At 38.3% G+C, this 21908-nt stretch overlaps 1 protein-coding gene across 2 annotated transcripts in view; it reads right to left on the bottom strand.

Annotated features, from left to right (window-relative positions):
* Positions 1–469: 469 nt before the first annotated feature.
* Positions 470–21908, bottom strand: part of LOC134804054 (glucose transporter type 1) — a 100155-nt gene continuing 78716 nt past the window's right edge. Inside the window, exons 7-18 of one of the 2 annotated variants that reach the window (XM_063776938.1) lie at positions 15488–15583; positions 14997–15157; positions 14098–14222; positions 13658–13828; positions 13316–13452; positions 12615–12773; positions 10943–11082; positions 9914–9986; positions 5228–5431; positions 4849–4988; positions 3033–3145; positions 657–849 (exon numbers count right to left, since the gene is read on the bottom strand). In XM_063776938.1, coding sequence (XP_063633008.1) covers positions 761–849; positions 3033–3145; positions 4849–4988; positions 5228–5431; positions 9914–9986; positions 10943–11082; positions 12615–12773; positions 13316–13452; positions 13658–13828; positions 14098–14222; positions 14997–15157; positions 15488–15583 — 1608 coding nt within the window. In that variant the 3' untranslated portion in view covers positions 657–760. Of the gene's footprint in view, positions 850–3032; positions 3146–4848; positions 4989–5227; positions 5432–9913; positions 9987–10942; positions 11083–12614; positions 12774–13315; positions 13453–13657; positions 13829–14097; positions 14223–14996; positions 15158–15487; positions 15584–21908 lie in introns of both variants that reach the window. The other variant, XM_063776937.1, reaches the window with a different exon arrangement.

Raw genomic sequence — 21908 nt, 5'->3', positions numbered from 1 at the left:
AGAATATCACAAAAGTAGCAGTGTGTTTTACGTTACAAGTGATAATTTTGGTGTTAACCTTATTAACTTTAATATAAATATCAGAAGCTAGTCCTTTAGCTCACCGTGGAGCCATCAGTAAAATTTCCATGATACTATTCAACATGGCTCTTTATACCTATGCGAGTCATAAAATGACACTAACCAGAGAGCGAAGTCATAATAGTGCTACAGTCAAAGGAATCTGCCGTAAAATCTCACTAGATGGCGTGTCTCATTGATTTTTTTAAACAATTAGCACTATTTTAGTTTTTTCTTAAAGTTTTTTCACGCTTATTGCTAGCTGAGTCTGTAACTAAGTGCTACATTCAAAATAATATAAAACTACTTGTAAAAAATAATTGTTTTGTAAATAATAAATTTGTTATAGCATTCAAATTCACATCTCAATAACATTAAAAGATACGCAAAGGTTAACAACATTTGTCACTATCTTCGGTTTGCTGATAATAAAAGAAATGCTAATAAAATGTATGTGTAAATGTTCTCACAGGGTCGCCATGTGAGACTTCACGCCACCCCGCGACTCCAGCAGAACTCTCCGCCCTCTCTAACGCTAACGCTCGTGACTTAGCCTATTATACCTAATCACATAGATTTAGAACATTTGTTGTGTGGTGATAGGGGCACGGGCTGCATTGCGCCTCAGTCCATGAAACAAGAAGTTGGCTGCGGCCTTTATGGGAGCGACGAGCGGCGCGCGCGCGGGGGGATCCCATTGTCAGACGTTGCCCGGGGCCGGGAAACGGGGCGGCGGGAGGGGCGGAGGAGGGCGGCCCGCGTCGCCCGCACCCGACGATTGCTCTGAGACTGGAGATTTGAGAGATATTTTTGATTAAGACAGGATACCTTCAATGAGACTTGTTCTGTTTGGGTATAATAAATTTAGAACACGAACTCCAGGTATGCAATAAAGGAATTTGATTTCTGTGCCACTTCGTACCTAATCATACTCGTACTGACATAACTACACGAAGCCGCCTATACGATATAAAAGATACCTAGATCTCGTATTTTTGTCATTGTTGTCAATGGCACATAAATCTAATTGCTTTACTGTACTGTCTCTCGTAATACTGTACTATCTTTCGTAAACAAATGAATTTTAAACATGCAGGCCACTTTTGGGGGTTAAAAGAGAATATAAAAAAATAATGTTTTTTAAACTATATCGTGTTACATATCAAATAAAATAACTCATTTTAAAAATCTCAAATATATTTTTTGCGTAATTTTATAATAAATAGTTTAGAAGTTATTTAAGAAAATAGCCAAAAAATTACCATTCGGGGGAATGGTAATTTTTTGGCTATTTATCTCCTTGGCCTTTATCTCCGAAACTACTGGGTCTAAAATTTTGAAAAAAATATACAAAATAGTTCTTTACCTATAGATGACAGGAAAACCTATTAGAAATATGCAGTCAAGCATGAGTCGGACTAATTACTTAGTTTTTGATCCGACCCCTACGGGTTTTTTAAAGGCAATTCACTCGCGTTTCACATATAAAAAATACATTGTTAAAAATTGGGTAATGTACGGAACCCTGGGAACGACAGTCCGACTCGCACTTGGCCGGTCTTTTTGAGTCAAAATTAGCATCGGAATCTAGATTATATTTGTATTCTTTATAATAGAAATGTAGACAAATGAGTATGAGTACTGATGTGCTTCCGCAATGTTCGGAAAGTTTCGGAAACTTCTTATAATTTCGTATCGGGATCGAAATTGTCCATGTTCAAAAAAGTTTCATTTGTTTCCTGTGACATTTTTCTGAAATTTCCGAGAACTTTTCAACTTTTTCAAAACTTTCCGCAACTTGCTCATATGTTAGTATGAGGGCTTAGTGCTACGCGATAATCGGAGTCGTGAATAAATAAGGAAGAAGAAGAGAAAAATAATATAGAAGGTAGGTATATATATACGGGTTGATTCATGAGACGTGAGCAGAACTAATCCTGCACACTCAGTAACTGATATTTAATTGATCGATCACCGTCGTATTTAGGTGAAACAACCACACTTTTAACTATTTTTTAACTTTTTGGTAAGGGCAAATTTAATTCTCTACAATTATGGTCAGATGGTCACCCTACAAGACCTAATTAATAAACATAAAACCTCTTTAACCGTAATGACAGCATTTTGATTATGAAGAAAATAAACAGTCAAACTTGAGTGACATAAGAGTTTTCAAAAGTAACCAGACCGTGATGACAGTGATGACATTCGATTTGACACAGAATATCGGTACCTAGTTTAGTATTCAAACTTTAGGGTAACCATGCATGTCGTAAATAAATTAATAACTTTTTTTTTCAACACCACTATAAAATTAACGTTAACCTCACCATACGAAGCAGTTGCTTATTATTTACGAAATGCGCAGTGTTAGTCCTGCTCACGTCTCCTGAATCACCCTGTATATATATATTACGATATTTATAAAAATGTGAAAGAGCGTTTCATTCATACAAGACTTGAAATTCGGTATTCGACTGTTTCTTCTTTTAAAATGCAACCTATAAAATAATTAATGATAAAATGATGTTAGTTATGTAGTTGATTTGGTTGGTGAATATATAAAACCAATGAACTTTTTTTTCTATTTCTGAAAAATTATTGACATAAGTTGATTTTAAAGAAGGATCGGTCGAATAATTCCTTTCTCAATACACTAATTAACCCTTTAAAGCGCATAAAATAGCCAAGGTAGTGAGTTCAAGCCTCCTCGGCACTCAATTGTACCTATTTACTATTGATTCTGAATGCAAAAAGAAGGTTAAAAGTGTTGTTTCTAACCTACATCGCGTAATAAAGGGTCAAAGATGTCATTCCATTCATTCCATTCGCCTCTTTGTGACTCACACCTACCGCGGACACCGAAGTTAGCAAATTGCGGGCATCTTTCTCTTTTACTCCAAATAAGGCGTAATCAGAGTGACAGTAAAAGATGGCCGCAATTTGCGAGCTTATTTGTCCTCAGTACTCACGTGAGTCGTGTTTCTCGTCGACGGGCGCCGGCGGCGGCGGCGGCAGCTGCTGCTCCAGCGCGTTCACGCAGTTCATCATGCTGCCGTACAGCCGGCTGTCGCGGAAACTGTCCCTGTCCATCCCACATATCAGGTGACAAACAAAACTCAGTGAAACACATTCAGAGCCATCTAAAGGTAGGTTTTTAGGGTTCCGTACCCAAAGGCTAAAAACGGGACCCTATTATGTAAGTACTAAGACTCCACTGTCCATCTGTCTGTCTGTCTGTCACCAGGCTGCATCTAATGAACCGCGATAGACATTTAGAATTTTCGCAGATGATGTATTTCTGTTGCCGCTATATCAACAAATACTAAAAAGTACGAAACCCTCGGTGGGCGAGTCGGATTCGCACTTATCCAGTTTTTTTTTTTTGTTTCATAATTTTTATGACATTAGTTAGTTTTGGTTGTCACCTGACGATGATAATCCAGCAAAAGATACCAAAAATATCCAGGGGTATTAGGGCTACCAAAAAAATCGAATTTCAGTGCCCAAAAATGCCGCTTTTAGAATTGAAAACTTATTTTTTTGGAAACTGTCCCTGTTCTGCCCACTAATAAATTATGGTGCAGCAAAATTAGGGATACGAAACATTCTGATTTCGGTGGCCAAATGTCTGCAGCAAAATTAGAATTGCGATCCATCAAGTTTGGAATTTTTATGGAAAATTTCCATATCCGTCCCACACAATACATTATAAGCAAAATTAGGATACAAATCAAATTTCGGTGTGGCCAAAAAGTCCGCAGCAAAATTATAATTGCGGCAAAGTACCAAATAGGTACATTTTTAAACTGTCACTGACCGTCCCATGCATCATATTCCAGGAAAATTAGACACAATCTTAGTAATTTTCACAAACTTTTCAACCCTAGAGATCCAAAAGAGACCATGCGTTAGGGAGGGGCTGCGTGACTTTGTTTTGAATGTCCTTCAGCTGTCAAACATCGGTATTAATATAGTTTGGGACTTATGTACAGATGTAGTGCATAATTGTTTTCCATTGTATTTTCTCGGGAACGTTCGTATTTGCCATGCTACTTCAGTCAACCTCATTACTTTTTGTACCGAGACTGACTGAAATAGCAAGACACGTATTCGGACGTTTCCGTGAAAATACGAAGGAAAATAATTATGCACTACATCTGTACGCAGTATTTATATTGTGATATACCTAGATAAAATACATTACAGTTTCACAGAAGTTATGTGAATGATCCTTAGTGCAACGCGTGCCTATGGAGTATGAGATATCAACTGACATTACATTTATATATATTTGGAGTATGATGGAGTCCGTTTTTAACCACCTTGTATCAATAAGAATTTATTTGTTACATAAGGCTTAATCGTATGGGCAATACTTATCATAAAACTATTATAACTATATATCAGACTAAAAGTGTGATTCCAATTCCAATTGTAGGCAGCGTCCCCACTTTTCCCCATACTCCTAATTTAACCGTAATAAGGAAATTGCTTAATTTATTACGACAGGAGAAGGTGCGCCATCTCTCGGTGACACTTGCACGCTTCCAGTAGAACCGTCTTATCATTATTGTTCAATTAAAATTTTAAATGCTGCGAAACCTGTGCGGAACATGCAGTTTTAGTCGCTTACCTACTCTCAATCTGTGTTTATTCAATAATTTTCATAAATATTGAAGAAAATGTTTATCAAAGTAGTTCCTAATGGGTTCCATCATACAACAGTGCGGTGTAGTGTCTATAAAAAATGTTTTTAAGACAAATATAAAACTGTACCACACTCACCTCCCGTTGGAGTTTCTAAAGAGGGCCAAAATTTCTTCGAACGTCTTATTTTTCGTCTCAGGAACTTTTTTATACGTAAATATCCAAAAAATTGCAAGGAATACACTAAAAGGCAGGAATGTATAGTTTTCCAGTAGCGCCTGAAAAATAGAAAAAAATAACATGTTAATGCCAAGTAGGTATAAAATCTTAACAGTCAATTACAACAATACAAGCTAGTCTTTTAAACATAATCAGCCCGACTACTCCTTATAAACCTTTGAAAATCAACCGCATAATGTATCTAGAAGATGCATTTCGCTGTTGAGCTCACCCCATCCCGAAGACTAAAAAAAATGGTCTGAATGGGGTGAGGTATTCCTATTTAGTGATCACTAACCTTCATGCTAGGGAAGCCGATGCCGACGACAAAGTTGGCCATCCAATTGACCAGCACAGCGATGGCCATGGCGCTCGGCCGCGGCCCCTGCGAGAACAGCTCCGCCGTGATCAGCCACGGTATCGAGCCGGGGCCCACGGCGAAGAACACCACGAAACTCAGCGTGGACACCACGGACAGGTAGCTCATCCAGTCAATCATTTCCTGTACATAACCAAAGAACTCCTATCAGTGCGTAGAATCGTATTCTTTCCCGCACCGATCGGCTGACCAAGATACACATCACGCACGATGTTTATGTGCATTATAATCCAGGTTGTTACGGGGGATAGGGGGAATAGGTGATAACATTTATGTAAATCCTCAGAGCATTTACGCTAAAGCCGTTTTTCTGCTAAGTCAACTTTGCTGCCCGTGATCTATTAGCTAAAATTTCTCTAGAAAGAACTCCTTTCCCTTTAACTTTGTACAGTCCGTCTTAGCTAACTCTGCACCGACTTTGACGTGATAAAGTGTGGAAGTATCATTATAGACGTCATATTCCGATGCGAATTTCACAATTATAGTGACCCTCCTCACTCTATCACAACAAAGTCTGTGCAGAGTTACCTTGATCCGACTATATTCATACCTACACAAATCACAACAATTATGACGCAAAATTTAAAAATTATTTTGAAGGAATTGCTACAAAAACGTTACAAAGAAGACATTCAAACTAAATTCGTAAATGAGGATTGGATTAGGGATGGCACTGTAAAGTCCGGAGCAGTTTATTCAGTGGCGAAAATAATGATCTCACTTTAATAGTAGAGGAAGCGATCTACACCTTCGGTCACTGAATAAAATTTGTCAAAAGCTATCAAATGGTAATCCTAATTATATATGTAAAGATTTTTTAAACTTAGGAATTTAAAAAGAATGTATTGTCACAGAAGTTAAAAAGTGACCCTTTTTTATAAGTATAACTATGTACTCACAAATCGACAGAAACTTTGGTAGACAAAAAAGGACCTCACTGCTAAGTTCTGAAAATATGTGTTTAACTAAAAATACTTTTATAACAAAGCCGTCCTTGTAATCCTTTATTCTTCTATTAGAATCGAGGGTATTTATAATTCTAATAAGAAGAAATCTAACAGGAATCCGAAAGGAAAACGGGTAGAATTAGAAAAAAATCCCAATAGTCTCAAAAATCTTAAAAATCAAGAATACTATCAAACAGCAATCGACATTTTAAGGACAGGGACACCATAACAACCCTGGTTATATAACAGTGAAGTAACGCCATCGCTTGCTATATGTGAAGGTGGTATCTGCTTGTAAGCAGTGTTAGTGTCTTTAAAGTATCTGCCGGCAATCTTGAATGCTGAGCTGTGGAAGGTGCAATAAGTACGTTGTGTGTTTTTGCTGAAGTAATTTTTAGGACAAGATCGAAACACGGAAAGCTGAAGATGATAAGTATAAATTACTGAACCAGACGATATTAAGAGAGACAATAACCCGATGTCAAATATTCAACCTAAATTAACTTTACAACTTAGAACCAACTAGATCTAAGTTTGCTCCGAAAATTATCTCGGCTATTATTAAATGATTCATACAGTGTCCAAAATAAATTCAGTTTTAAGAAAAGTAGAGTCCGTCTAGCTCTGAAGTGACTTTGACAGAAAAACACTGCAAAGCAACTGCAAAGACTGGTTAGAGTTACAGATGTATTGCATAAATGTTTTCCATCGTATTTTCTCGGAAACGTTCGTATTTGTCATGCTACTTCAGTCAACCTCATTACTTTTTGTACCGAGACTGACTGAAATAGCAAGACAGGTTCGTACGTTTCCGTGAAAAACCGAGGGAAAATAAATTCGGTATGCACTACATCTGTAGCTTGGTCTAACTCGACTGTACATAGTAAAATATGAAATTTAGTGTTTCCTTCATTCCGATCTTGTCCAACAACAAACCTACGCACTTATCCTCAGCATTCACGATCAAACTTTACGCGTGCTAGAGCGTCCAATTCCTTTTTCAATCGTTGTGGCGTGTGGTGCAGTGTGTGATGTTTATTTGATCAATTTTCCTTTCCTACCGAGACGCCTGCTTCGGTGCTAGGAAAGTCGCAGATTGGGGGGGGCTGGCGAAGCGGAAGCAAATAAAGGTGAGAAAAGAAAATGGGGCGTGCATGCGGTGACTGGTCAAAAGCGTGTACTCCTTTGTATGGTTATCGCCATTTTTGAGTGAGACTGCCTCAATTTTGAGCCGTTTTTGACGATTGGTTGGAGATTTAATGATTCTTCCGGTTTTTGGCGATTCCTGTAAAGGACGACTCACGTTAGACCGGGCCGTGTCCGGGCCGGAGCTTCCGGCGCTTATTTTTTCTTTGACATGACAGGCGATCACGTGATGCTTTCCATAGAAAACGATGCACCGGAAGCTCCGGGTCGGACACAGCCCGGTCTAATGTGAGTCATCCTTAATTCTACCAAAGCGTCAAAATTATCATTGCCACCTCAATTCATAAAAAGTTGTCCAAGAGAGTGATTGGGCACAAATGCTCAAATAATCAACGTTGATTTTCTAAGTGAAGGCCCTTTTAATACGTATTTGGTCAAAAACATTCATATTCTCAACAATTGTTACTTATATCTTTGTTTGCCTTTCAATCAATAGTTTTTTTTTGAGGCACAGAGATTTTCATAATAGGTTATATTATCTTGAATAACTGGATATACACACTTTTGACGCGCTTTTTCTCGGATCATTATGAATAATCTAACAAGCCCTTATTCTTTATGTTCCATTTTTATATCTTGTGCGATTACGTCTCCTTATTTGACTTCCAACTCTTCAAAAGGTATTATCCCTGTGGTTTTAATTAAGAGCTTGTTTGATTAATTATTTCCGAATTCCAAAAGTCGAGAGTCTACCAGTAAGATAGGCTAATCTGATAATGAGTGGAAACATACCTTTAATCATCAGAATACCCTGAAATCACCAGCAGCAATACGACAAACAGACATGGTACTGATGGAGATGGTTTTGAAGCGACATTGAAGCGTGCTGAAGCTTATTATATTACTGATGCATTTAGGGGTGGTCTAGCGTTCCTTCGCGAAATTTGATGTTTGGGAGTTATTTGAGCAATAATGAGCAAAGTTGTTTTTGCTGCGAATGCTGATTTTGAGTCTCAAGTTGGAAATTCCATATTAGAAAGTCTAGTAAAGCGAGCGACCTAACTTACAATCTTAAAAGTAGTTAAAGACTCAAAAGGCACAACGTGAAAATATTTTAAAATGTTATTGTCTACTGGGTAAATCAGCCTAGGTTAGCAAAATACAACTATGATCTCTTGTTGCACAATTAACTATTGCATGATCTATCAATCAGTAAATCAATCGCTAATGAGTTTTAGGCACCGTATTATAAAGTATAGGGATAAATAAAGGACGTTATTTTGTGGTTTAATAACTACTGGTCAGAGACTGACTGTAGTGATATTTAAGTCTACTGACTAAACTAAAACGATTTGATGATTTTCAAAGCACTGGCTGTATGGATTACTTCTATACATAATCTAGCTTAAATTACTTAGGGTCGGTTGCACCAAACTGTTCGTATCGTTAAAGAGTTCGCTATATTTTTATGTATGGAAAGTTTCATAGTAAAGCGCCGGGGCGCGCTGGCTGACTTTGATCAGTCTGTCAAATGTGGTTGGTGCAACAGGCCCTTAAGGGCCACTAAGGAGTGATGTCACATTAAAGGTCTGTCAGTTAACTCAGACGGTTAGTTGCGCGGTGGTTTTTAAGTATGACGAACATAGTTTGGGATTTAATCGCTGATTTAAGTGGGGAAGACCGGCATATAAAATTGATTGCAGGTAAGATCGTCATAGGGCAAGAACTCTTGTCGTAACTGTATACGTACGTCGCTCAGACACAGTCAGAAAGGAAGAGCTTCACTCCTTCTGCTCTACCGATCTTCTGTTAGTGGAATATGTACCTTAGTTTTAGTATTATTTATTTACTTCGAATAGGTTCTCCAAAAACCTTCAATAATTATTTAACCAACTAAGATAAGTGACAGACCTATAGTAACGGTATTTTGTAATGATTTCGTTATATAAAATATTATCTTAATTAACACAGTTTTGACTCTCTCTATTGACCAGAGAGTAAAACCCCATAGAATAATAGATAACCAAATAGCCTTAATATACGACCGATAAACAAACAGTAACATTTTCAATTGAAAAAATAATATTAAAACGTGTATGACGAAATGAAATTTTCCAAAAAACGTTAGTGTGTATTTCAGGTTCCAAAATTTATTTAAGTAACTGACTTTAAATTATTATTAAACTTATTAATTAAATGCTTAATATGCAGCGAACGAAAATAAACTTATATTCAAAAGGATTTAAATAATCCAGTAAATTGGCTACGTAGAATCCAACTAGGTAACCTAGTTGAAATTTAAAACTTTTCTCATTTCGTTGACTCCAACGAGTGTTATTCATCTTATTAAAAACTTTACTGCAAGGTTACTGTTTTTAATTAGGTACTAGTTTGAGTCAATGGTTTACTATCGATCGCTCTTTTTGAGTGATAATCGGAGCGTTCGTTTCGTGACCGAGATGTTAGGACGGATTTCCCCACCGCGTCGAAACCTTAATATTATAGAACACACCTTTATTAAAAATGAAATTGTAATGAAGATTGAAAAGATGAACATGCCGCCGAGCCCGTACAGGTGAAGTGTCCTGGAACCAAAACAATTGTAGGGTCAATTAATACTATTAATAGTAACACCGGGATAAGAGAGCACTTGTGTGAAATAATAATAATCCCGTTCCCCACGCCAAAAGTAAAATAAACTGTGTTTTTCTTACACCATCACTCTCTTTCTCTTGCACGTCAATGTAAATATATTTTCACCACACCAACTGGTAAAGGCTCTCTTGACTGTTTAAAAACCGATAGCAAACTTGCATTTTATTCACATGTGAGACAAAGTAATCAAAAGCAGATTTTGTGTTGTTTTCTTATGTCTGCTGGTTCAATTGGCTTTTAAATGAAGATTTTGAATTCATTTGGATTTGATTTGGTTTGTTTTTGTTTGATATCTTACAGTTAATATTTTCTTCGGGTTGGTGTGGTGAAAAATTTTGTGTTTCTCTCGGCGGCAAATTTTGTTTAACCCTATTACTTTGAAACCCTCGCAACGGTCAATACTCCACTAATGGAACCACTCGTTACGCTCGTGGTTCAATTTTGGGAACTTTCGCTTGCTCGGGTATCAATATTAGCACGAGCGGTTAAACAATAACTTTGCCCCCCTTGTAAAACAAATAACTATTAAGTTCTTTGAAAAAAATATCCGAAAAAAAATGTGAACACTAAGGTAAGGTGGGGTAAGACTAACATACTGAATTTATTTTGCTCGGGGCAAGATAAACAGTATGAGGATTCCATACAAGTGATAGTCTTACCCCACCTTACCGTATCTCTTATTGTTTTACACTGACACTAAGAACCTAGAATTCGCAGGGTTGCGACATATCTTTGTCGATTGTTAACACATTCAGCGCTGAGCTACAGGCGTAGCGCTACGTCGTAGCTGGTAACATGGGTTTCCCGGTATGTAGCGGAAATGCTTCGTAGAGGCAAATCGGCAACATGTGATTAGCGCAGAATGGGTTAATCTTTATTTCTTTACCTCCGTCCAGTGCGATCCATAAGTGGCAGTGATACAAGGGTCATGCCGACCATGATGGCGCCGATGCCCATGGTGGCGAACTTGGCCGCCTCCTCCGTGAGTCCCGAGGACGTGAACAGGGACGTTGAGTAGTAAAACACCTGGGAAAGAAATTAGTTTTCACCACACCAGCTCGGAAAGGCTTACTTTGCACTTCAAAAACTGATAGCAAAGTTGCATTTTATTCATATGTGAGGCAAAGTAATCTAATGCAAATCTTGAGTTGTTTTCTTATGTTTGCTGGTAGAACTGACTTTTCAATGATGATTTTGGATGATAAATGTTTAATAACATTCATTTGGATTTGATTTTGTTTGATTTTGCATTTAATACTTATTTATTTGCTTCAGGTTGGTGTGGTGAAATTTTTTGTGTTTCACTCGGGGTCAAATTTTGTTTAACCCTCGTGCTTTGAAACCCTCGCAACGCTCAAGATTCCATTTTTCGAACCACTCGCTACGTGCTTCAATTTTGGAATATTTCGCTTGCTCGAGTATCAATATTAGCACGAGCGGTTAAACAACAACTTTGCCCCCTTGTAAAACAAATAACTATTATACAGATGTCATACAGAATGATGTTTAGGGCTCGAACTTTTAGTGCCCATGACGTCAAACCACACATATAATGATTTGAATAAAGTCGTACCACGCTAAGTTTTCATGCCAAGTCCTACGTCACGTATGGAGCTAATAGGGATATGTATGCGTTCATACTGCCAATTTTGTGCAAGGTTAGCGTGGTCACAGTCTAGTCTATTCGAAAAAAAAACACATATCAACCTCTTTAATTAAACGATATCGCCACTTGAGATGAGCAACGTAACAACTTGGACTCACATTGTCATTCAATAAATTTATTGTTCAGAATTAACAATAAATTAACGTTGTAATTAGTTGTTGTATTTTCACAATTATATTCTACTTAGCGCAACTTGCACCATCTCACTAACCCGGGGTTCACCCATTAAACCGTGTCAAATTGTACTGGCAACCATGGTAACTCCAGGTTTAACCGGGTAACCCCGGGTTACCTAGTGGAATGGAGCAAGTGGCGTCTATTTACGAAATATCATTTAATATTTGACACTAGCTTTTCGGTGAAGGAAAACATCGTGAGGAAACCTGCATAAATCTGCGAAGAAATTCATAGGTGTATGTGAGTCCCCGATCCGTCTTGGGCCAGCGTGGGGACTATACCCCAAGCCCTCTCGCCTGTGCCCAGCAGTGGGACGTAATTGGGCGTTTTCAGAAATAAATATCGAAAACCCGATTCTCACAGATCCCGGTGTTTTTGGGTTCTTTCAACTCAGAATCACTAGCATATTCAATTCTGATGATAAAATAAAATGTCCCAAAAATTTGTATGAAAATTGTACATTCCACTACGTCCCGCACATATGTACCTACAAGTGAAATTTTTTTTCATACTAAAACGTGACGTAATGGAATGGACATTTTGGGACATCTTTTTTTAATGGTGGGATCCATCCCACCATTAAAAGAATGCTGTCGATTCTGAGTAGAATGAGCCCAAGAACGTCCAGATGTGAAAGAATCAGGTTTTCAATATTTATTTCTGAAAACGCCCGGCTGAAGCAATGAGAAAGCCAATGTCTGTATATGGCACGTACCGCGTTGATACCGCTCAGCTGCTGGGACAGCTGCATCACCACGCCGATGAGCAGGGGCGCCCGAAGAGTCGGAGAACACAGCAGCTCCCGCATGGAGATGGAAGCCTCCGCCTGCTGCGCCCGCTCTTCCGCCCTCATTTCTTCGATGTCCTCTTCCACCTGAATAAACCGTAATCAATGTTATATACAAAGGAAATGACCAAGGCCTCCAATGTCCAGAGCTGGAATCGAACCAGCGTCCTCTGTATACGCGACATGCTTTAGACTGCTCGGCCATCCGGCCTCGGTGGCATGGGTCGTCCAAGTATTTCGGAATATATATTATTCATAAAACTTTAAGGGCCTGATTTAGTTAAATTATGTTTCATCCCTTTCTTACAATATTTATGAATACTTATGAATGAGGTGGTAAATCAATACATATATATTATAAAACAAAGTCTCCTGCCGCGTCTGTCTGTATGTTTGCGATGAACTCAAAAACTACTGAACGGGTTTTCATGCGGTTTTCAACTATCAATAGAATGATTCTTGAGGAAGGTTGAGGTGTATAATTTGTAAAGGTTTTGTGTAAATTGGTTGAACTACCCGTGCGAAGCCGGGGCGGGTCGGTAGTAGTGTAAAGCAAAATTCGCAGCGCTAAATTATCATGTCGTTTAACGAATCGATTCCAAAAACTCCAAAAAATCCAAAGAGCGTACCTGGTTGCTAGCCCGCAACCGCCTGAGGGCGCGACGGGCCTCCTCCTCCCACTGCCTCGTGATGAGCAGGTATCTCGGTGACTCGGGGCACGCCGGCAGCAGCAACAGTTGGAGGATGGCGGGGCAGATGGCCAGACCTGAAGAACGTACGGCTTAAACTCTAGACGTCGAAGATTCGAACAAAGAAGATCGTAGTAGTACTATTTATAGTTCGTTCGCGTTAAGAATGCAGTAATCATCATTATCCGCCTGAGAGAGAGTGCTTTTCTTTCTCAATCTGCATTTAGGTACGAGTAGTTACGAGGTAAAAGTAGATACGATAAGCCCATCGGTTCAACTTACCAAGGAGAATAGGCCAGCCGTCGTCAGTGCCAAGGATCTGCTCAATGCCCAGCACCTGGGACAGCAGCAGGCCGACGGTCACAGCCAGCTGGTTCACGGTGCCAAGGCCACCTCGCAGGTTCAGGGGAGCAATCTCGGATATGTACATTGGCACAAGGGAAGTGTTCAGTCCTGTTGAGCAACGGAACAGTTGTAAAAAGTAACCATTACGGATATGATGGTCGTTCTTGTCTAGGTACGTGACATTGGGATAAAACCGTGTCCGTCACTTTCTATCCCGCGGTGTTAAAAAGTGACAGTTATTTTATCACGTGGATAAAACCATCCATAATAGCCTGCCAGGACGCGAAGGTGATGACTGGTGATCGTAATGTGTTTAATTTATTTGAGAAACTTCAACACAAAAGAAGAAATTATCAGTGTGAGACCAGGGGACTGACCACAGTTGACTCCTATGATGAACCGCCCGAAAAACAGCATCTCGTAGCAGTGTGAGATCTTGGTGAAGCCCATGAGACTGGCGCCGCTGATGCCCAGGATGTTGTTGAGGAGCAGACCGCCCTTCCTGTGACAAGGGATTTCATGTCAGAACATTCAGCTTTTCAGACTCGAGTTAGATTACAAATTTTATATTAAAGGAAAAAATTGAAAAATATACGCTTCCGGCAGGACTTGAACCCGCAACCACCGCAATCCGGGCGTTGCTCTTAACCAATTGAGCTACGGAAGCCTACCAGAAACTCGCGAATCTTTCCATTCCTTCCCTTATGTATACACGCCTTCCATTTCCATTTCCATATTTTTCCTCTGGAATATCGCTTGAATATCTGCTTGTTTAAAAATTGGTCGAGTTAGATTACGTCGAAACTTACATTTAAATAACCCTCATTACCGTTTCATACAATATTACCTATTTCTAAAGTGGCTATTTGCTCTGTCTTTTGAGGATATTACGTTAAAAAAGGTAAAGCTTTGTGCACTTTTGCTATTTCATAGACTCAATATAAAGGAGTATTAGCCATTAGACCGTGTACTTATTTAATGTTTACCTGTTATATCAAAAATAGCGGCATCGGTTTAGTTTAGTGGACAGAATATCGAGTAAATGCGGAAGACGCTGACCGCTATTAATGTAGTATAGCCAATTAGCCACTAGACCGTCTTTGAAATGTGTTTCAACAGCGACATACCTTCCAAAGTGATTCGCGATCATGGTGCCCGAGAATCCGCGAATAGCAAACATGCTGTCCGCGATATAGTAGATATACTTGACCGTCTCTGAAATGTGTTTAAAGAACCAACTTGACCATATTTGAAATTTCTTTCAACAGAGACATACCTTCCGAACCGGTTAGCGATCATGCCGCCTGAGAATCCGCCTAGCATGCCGCCGATAGCAAAGATGCTGACCGCGATGGAGTAAAGCCGCTTGACCGTCTCCTCTGTGATGTCTCTCCCGTAGCGATCTTTGTAAACGTCTTTCATGAAGTTTTCGATATTCTGTAACAAAGTGAATGCTAATAACAAACACAGTGTGACTCGGATACATGTTGCTTAAAAAATGCACTATTAACCTTCGAGCAGGGCGTTATGAACGTTATGGTAGAATTTAATTGAAAGGTTTATAATCTTATGAATGTTTCGGATTCCAAGACAATCATAAGGCCGCGGTCTAGCTAGACGAAAGGCAAATCAAGGCCATTCAATACATTTGATCCAGCGGAATGTATGAGAATGGCCTTGATTTGCCGCTCGCCGCGCTCCGCTTGCGTCGAGTCCGCAACCTTAGACAGCCACGTCACATGTCACTTCCTCAAGTCCGTGACTTACCCTGCCGGGAGCATTGATGACGCCAGTGTTGTATCCGAACTGAAGCATGCCAAGCACAGCGGCCAAGATGGCGTAGGAGAGGAAGAAAGTCAAACCCTGAAACAAAACGATTAGTCAAAAGGATGATAAAATTGATAAATTCTATTTTAGTCCAAATAACAATTTTCGTGTTAAAATCGTTGAAGAAAATGTCGGTGTCTTTTCTTTTTAGACATATGAACTCTGAAATCCCACCTTGCACGCCGTCACGCCTATTCTTATTAATAAATACAAATTCAGAATTCTCTCATCTTTATAGAAATCTAGCCGAGCGCGATCTGAAAGTACAGCATTGTAAGTTTCGGTGCGGCCGAAGGTTTTTTTTGACCAAAACCTAACTTCGGCCAAAAGATATTTTTTATGCTGAAACCGAAACTTCGGTCAGACGCTACTTCCAAAGGATTGGAGCGACGTGCACTGAGGCCGCTCGCATTCGTTTGCATTTCTTTTAACATGGACGCTGCGCTGCATCTCCGCTAATCGCTCCGGTAGTCGCTCAGCTCGAGCATCAGTTTGCAAACTTCAAAAAGTGCATAAATAAGTGTTTTTAATCAAGTCTTTTTATGTAGCTACTGTATATTATATGATTTTTTACTGGACGATACATAGTGGTTAATGATATAAGACTTTATCAAATGTATTTATAGATATATATTGTGTATATTAAAGTGGTTTGATTTGACAATTAAATATATGTAAGTATGTAAATGTGTGCAAGTGTTTGCATGTTTATGAGGTATTCACGATAAAAACATTAACAGAACAGTTAATTTTTTTTAATAGTTGTACACTTTGTACAGTAGGTATATGTATAGGACTTGTGCCGTGAAGGAACGCCCTTGTGCTCGTATGCCATTTGCTCGTATTGTATGAAGGTACGGAGCCCTCCATTACGTATAATCTGACACGCACTTGGCCGGTTTTCTCTTTGTTATTAATGCACGATGCGGTAATACATTTAGCCCCAAAACTCAATTTCAGATGCTGTCAAACACACCTCACACATCGACTGCATTATTACTGCGTCTAAGAAACCGCACGCCAGTTTTTGCAGTTCGCGTGCAATTGAAACACAGGCCGTCCGTTGAGCCCTAAGGCCGCGGACTGGACGCACGCGGCCGGTGGCGCGGCGACCGGCAAATCAAAGTCATTCACACATCGCACTCGACTAAATGTATAATCGCCCGGCCTTGTTTTGCCGCTCGCCGCGCCGCCTGTCGCGTGAGTCCAGTCCGCGGCCTAAGATTACGTACACAGACATTTACGGTGCACACCGTGATGACCAACGTGCAGATGAAGACAGATCTATTACATACTTTTCGACGTTTCTCTTTCTCTGTTTCCATGGACTTGTTCGGAGGCTAGAAAAAAATAAGGAAAAACTATAAAACGGGACCTTGTAACATCTCCCACCTCTCTCCTCAAATAACCCTAACTTACCCCTACTTAGCTAGACCTAGACTTGCCTAAAATACTAAAATTCCAATAAGAAAATCTAAAAAACTAAAAACCTTTAAAATACTGTGAACCGTAATTACCTTTATTAGTTATTATAAAATAATGCAAATGACCTAAATAAATACTAATTAAATAAGTTAATATCTTGAATTGGATCAGTAGATTGGCCAAATGATCGTTTAGTGTTTATGTAGGACCCTTCGTCGTAACCGTTAATAGTAACCGAAATCCTTTTCGCATAATAGGAAAGAGTTATGAATAATACGCCTATAAATCCTAATAAAGTTAAATAATTATTAAACCGTGAATTATGTCAGAGTAATAAGAAATATCATTGCAAGTTATAGTAATGTTTGATTGACTTAATCAGATTAAGTCTATAATAAGATGTAATCAATAAGTCAATAGTAAATATGTCAAAATCAAATAAGTCTGTAGAATGTCATAGTTAAATTGTCAGTAAAGTATGTCAGTGTAAGTAAAGTCTGTCAAATGTAAAAAAAAATTATTGCAAATTTATAACAAATTGTAAGAATATCTTATTCATATAAATCAGAAATATATTGTAATCAGTAAGTGAATTTGATGAATAAATAATAAATTATATTTTTTTTTTAATTTATCTCCCACCGAGCCCTACCGTGACCAGTTACCATGAAAGTAGAAAGTCCTTTTTGTTTGTACTTTATATTTTCCTTTTATATATTTGCTTGCTAACCTAGCTAGCTAAAGGAAAATAGTTATATTAACGTCATGGGAAAATATTTTATATTTTTACTATTATAGTACGTACAAAGTTACTTATCTACAGTCACGCCCGGATGGAGTCAGGTCTCTAGGCTAAATTATACCTATTTTATTTTATTTTATTTTTAATAGGTATTTCTGAGCACGATGTAATATGTACTTTACCAGCTCAATCTTCATTTCAATCATTAATGGCAGGAATAATATATTCAAAGGGACAATTTAACCCGACAAATTACTGGTAGTAGAGCAGCAGTATTTGATCCACTCTAATTCTCCAGAACTCTGCAATTTTGTAATACATTTTAGTAATCAATGAAGTAATATTAACCAAACTATAATTGTAGTCATTTTGAATCACACTTTCGGACCAAAATAAACCACGGATCTTGCATCTGCCTCGATCTAGCCTGGGTAAATCACTCATTGATATAATTTCAATAATATATGACCCTGTATTTTAAAGGTCAAGTGTGAAAATCACAGATAATCTGCAGAAAACAGAATGTAATCGTCATACAAACTGCCAAGGGACAGGCAAAACAAATATTTATTTGTAAGCAAATTGATTCTGCAATACTACATTATATTGTGGTTATTTACTTTAGTTTTTCCCACAATATATTTCTACCAGTAGCGTTGCAAGGGACCAAATATATATAGTCTTGTCATAAGTAAGTCAAGTTTGTCAATAAGTCATAAATAAATATATGTAAAAACTCCTAACAAACCCTAACCCCAAACTACATCCTAGCTAACGCTAAACTGAAGTTAATCCATAAACCCATAATAATGAACAACAAATGCAATAAAATAGCCATAAATGTATCGAAAAGGAACCTAGCTACCTACTGTAAATATCTAATGGCTTTGATATATTAAAACTATAAATCTAGATGAATCCTACAAAACCCTAGACCAAACAAATAAAATCCTAACCTAACAGCTAAGCTATCCAACTACTCTACCGAAATATTTGCAAACTAGCATCCCGGGATGCACATTTAATTTACTCGCGTGATTACTCGATGTGCAATGAGTAACCTCTATGCTACAGCTAACTAAGACGAGTGAGGAAGCTCGATTTAGTCTAGACCCTAATTCCTCGTGTGCTAGCTATGCTTCCACACAGTGGATTGGGACAGCGAAAGCATAGCCGGAAAGGTAATATAAAAGTGAATATATAAGTATATAGATACGGGATAATTGGACTAGAACCTGGCTTTTTTAAGAAGTCTAGATGACAACCCAAATCTTCCAGATCCTAGGGGGTGAACCTGTCTTAATAAAAGCAGGAACTGCCAGGTCCCCACCTGGGTTTTATCAAAAACACCGCAAGTTAGTAATCTGCGCTATAGTTGTCACCGTTAGGTTATCCGCACTGAGTTACTAACCCCCCAACACTATGTTGGATCGGAACTAGTTCTCTCTACCCCATAAGAAAGATACGAAATAACTCTCGAAACTAAATTTAAATTAATATATAGAGTATCCCAACCAAGTTCATTTCAGTGCTAAATATCACTAAAATAAACCAGGCCAAAACACTACACATATTAAACACAATTAAAACACAAACAAATTAATTTTCACTGGAAACAACTCAAGATTTTACAATCTTTAAGACTCTATTGACTTATAACTTAGACTTCACTTAGTATATTATAACACACTAGCGCTAGTCTAAGCACAAATCAATAAATAATTAAAATTCACTAAAAATTACAAAACCACTATGAACAATACTAACTTTACAATATTAATAAGTCTATTGATTTATAATTTAAACTTTACTAGCACTTGTCTGAACCACAAATCAATAAACAACACAAAAGGAATTAAACCCACTAAAATTAACACAATTTAAATGTACTTCTCTAAAATTATTCAAGTAAAACCCCACAACAAATTACACTATACTATGCTCCAATCCAAACTCTACCAGCATCATGAGAAACTAGCAAAGTCCAGGTCAGGACACAATATAGGTAACCTAGATAGACCTAGCTAGAGAACCGACGTCCGACGGTTTGCGGAAGGCGCCGAAGAGTGATCTCGTAAGGGACTCTATCGATCCCTACCATAGATCCCGTCATCCCTGCTATTTCCCACTTCCTTGTACGTTATTGGTTTCCCAATAACCAATACTGAAATTCATAATTTCATACAGTCCTTTCACTAATTACACCTTATTTCCTAATTAAAATAAGGTCCAAATTGACCTACTTTTGGGTGTGGTTTAAACTATATCTTTACGCCTATGGGATTGACACTACAGTTTTTTATTCTAACCACCGTTTGTTTTTCTATATGAGCACATATTGTAGAACTCCGCCCCTTTCTAAATTCTTTATAATATGGTTCAATTTTGCATAGAATATTTTAACCAAAACAAACATTATTCATCCATTTTACGACGACGTGTGAAATACGAGTCTACGCACTTGAAACATAAGAAACCAAACTGATTTTTAACAGATTTTTAAACTATAAAGCTTTATGACATTGAAATAAAGTTCAAATTATGTTATGAGTAAGTATCTTAATATATTGGTTTACTATAAATGACTAGGCTCTCCAAATTTTGTTTCTAGAATTTCAGACGATATGGCCTACTTGAGATATGAGAAGTATTCAATAACCGTGAGACACAATTTTGGAATTTAACCGACTTAAAAATAGAACAATACTATGTTCACATATAATGTTAACATGGAAAGGAGCCTCTGACATGTTACAACCTATCTGTATATCCAGGTGTACCTAGTGCATAATTATTATTCATCGTTTTTCTCGGAAACGTACGAACGTGTCTTGCTATTTCAGGCAGTCTCGCTACAATAAGTACAGAGGTTGACTGAAGTAGCATGACAAATACGAACGTTTCCGACAAGATACGATAGAATAGAAAACAATTATGCACTACATCTGTATATGTTACAGAATTATCAAAATCGGACCAGAAGTGACGGAGTTATGGAGAAACAAACCTAAAAAAACATACATGTAACCGATCTGAGAACCTCCTCCTTTTGAAACAAGGGCCCAACGTTTTCTGTTCTCTTTCACGGCGCAGCAACTAGTATCATTTCTCTCTCCTCGCTCTTTTAAAAATGCCGTTTGTCAAAAAAGGACAACCATACTGTTGACAAGATGGACTTCAAATCATATATATAGGCCTTTTCGTCTATAGCAGACGATTTATGGTGTAACACCGGAGAAACACCGTTTTTGGTGGCTGAATAGACCGATGCGAGACCGACATGGTCTACCACAGGTCTGACAAGAGAAGTTTGCGGAAACCGGTACTGAGACACCTTGTCGTCGTCTTTGTCTCTTGTCAGCGAGTGTGGCGAACCAGGTCTCATCACAAAACTTGCGACCCTCCACAACACGTTTGCGCCATTCCGTCCGCTGCTCTGCGAGCGTCTCCCAGTCTCGGTGGTCGATATGGAAGGCAATCAAGTCCCTCTTTGCGCAATCTTTAAAGCGAAGCAATGGCCTCCCAACGTTACGTTTTGCATTCGCAACCGCACCAAGAAGAACACGACGAGGTAGTCGAGAGGGTTCCATCCTGTGCACATGCCCTAGCCAACGCAAACGTCTCTGCTTGAGAAACGCTGTTAAGCTAGGCAGCTGTGCAATTTCTAGAACCCTTTCGTTTGTCACCCTGTCTTGCCATGTTATTCCTAGGATCTTACGAAGGCAACGCATGTAGAAAGAGTTAATACGACGTATCAAAAGAGAGAGAGAGTTATTCGACTTCAAATCAAGTGTTGCCTTTTTTGATGCGCCCAGGCTGTGTATGTGTGCGTAAAAGCGTATATGTGTGCTCTTTTAGGGATGTGAAAAGTCGATTTTAATCATGTTATATATCGATAAACACTACACAGCGGACCGAAATAGCGATTAATTGAAGCTTCAATATCTTCGTTAAACATAAACATAATTGAAATGCTAATGGATAATGAATATATTATAATATAATCATATAATTCAATTATTGCGGAACACCTATTTTAGGAGGTATTTATATATTTTAATTAAATATCTGAACTTTCCCTTGGTTCCCTGCTGGGGCGTGACTATAAAATTGTGATCTGATAACCACAATAAAGAATAAAAGCGTTTTTGGTCATTTTAGGTATCGTTAAGCCTTTGAAGTAAAATTAAAATT

Source organism: Cydia splendana, chromosome Z (assembly GCF_910591565.1).
Source record: "Cydia splendana chromosome Z, ilCydSple1.2, whole genome shotgun sequence".
Taxonomy (NCBI): domain Eukaryota; kingdom Metazoa; phylum Arthropoda; class Insecta; order Lepidoptera; family Tortricidae; genus Cydia; species Cydia splendana.
This window is presented reverse-complemented; position numbering and strand designations above follow the sequence as displayed.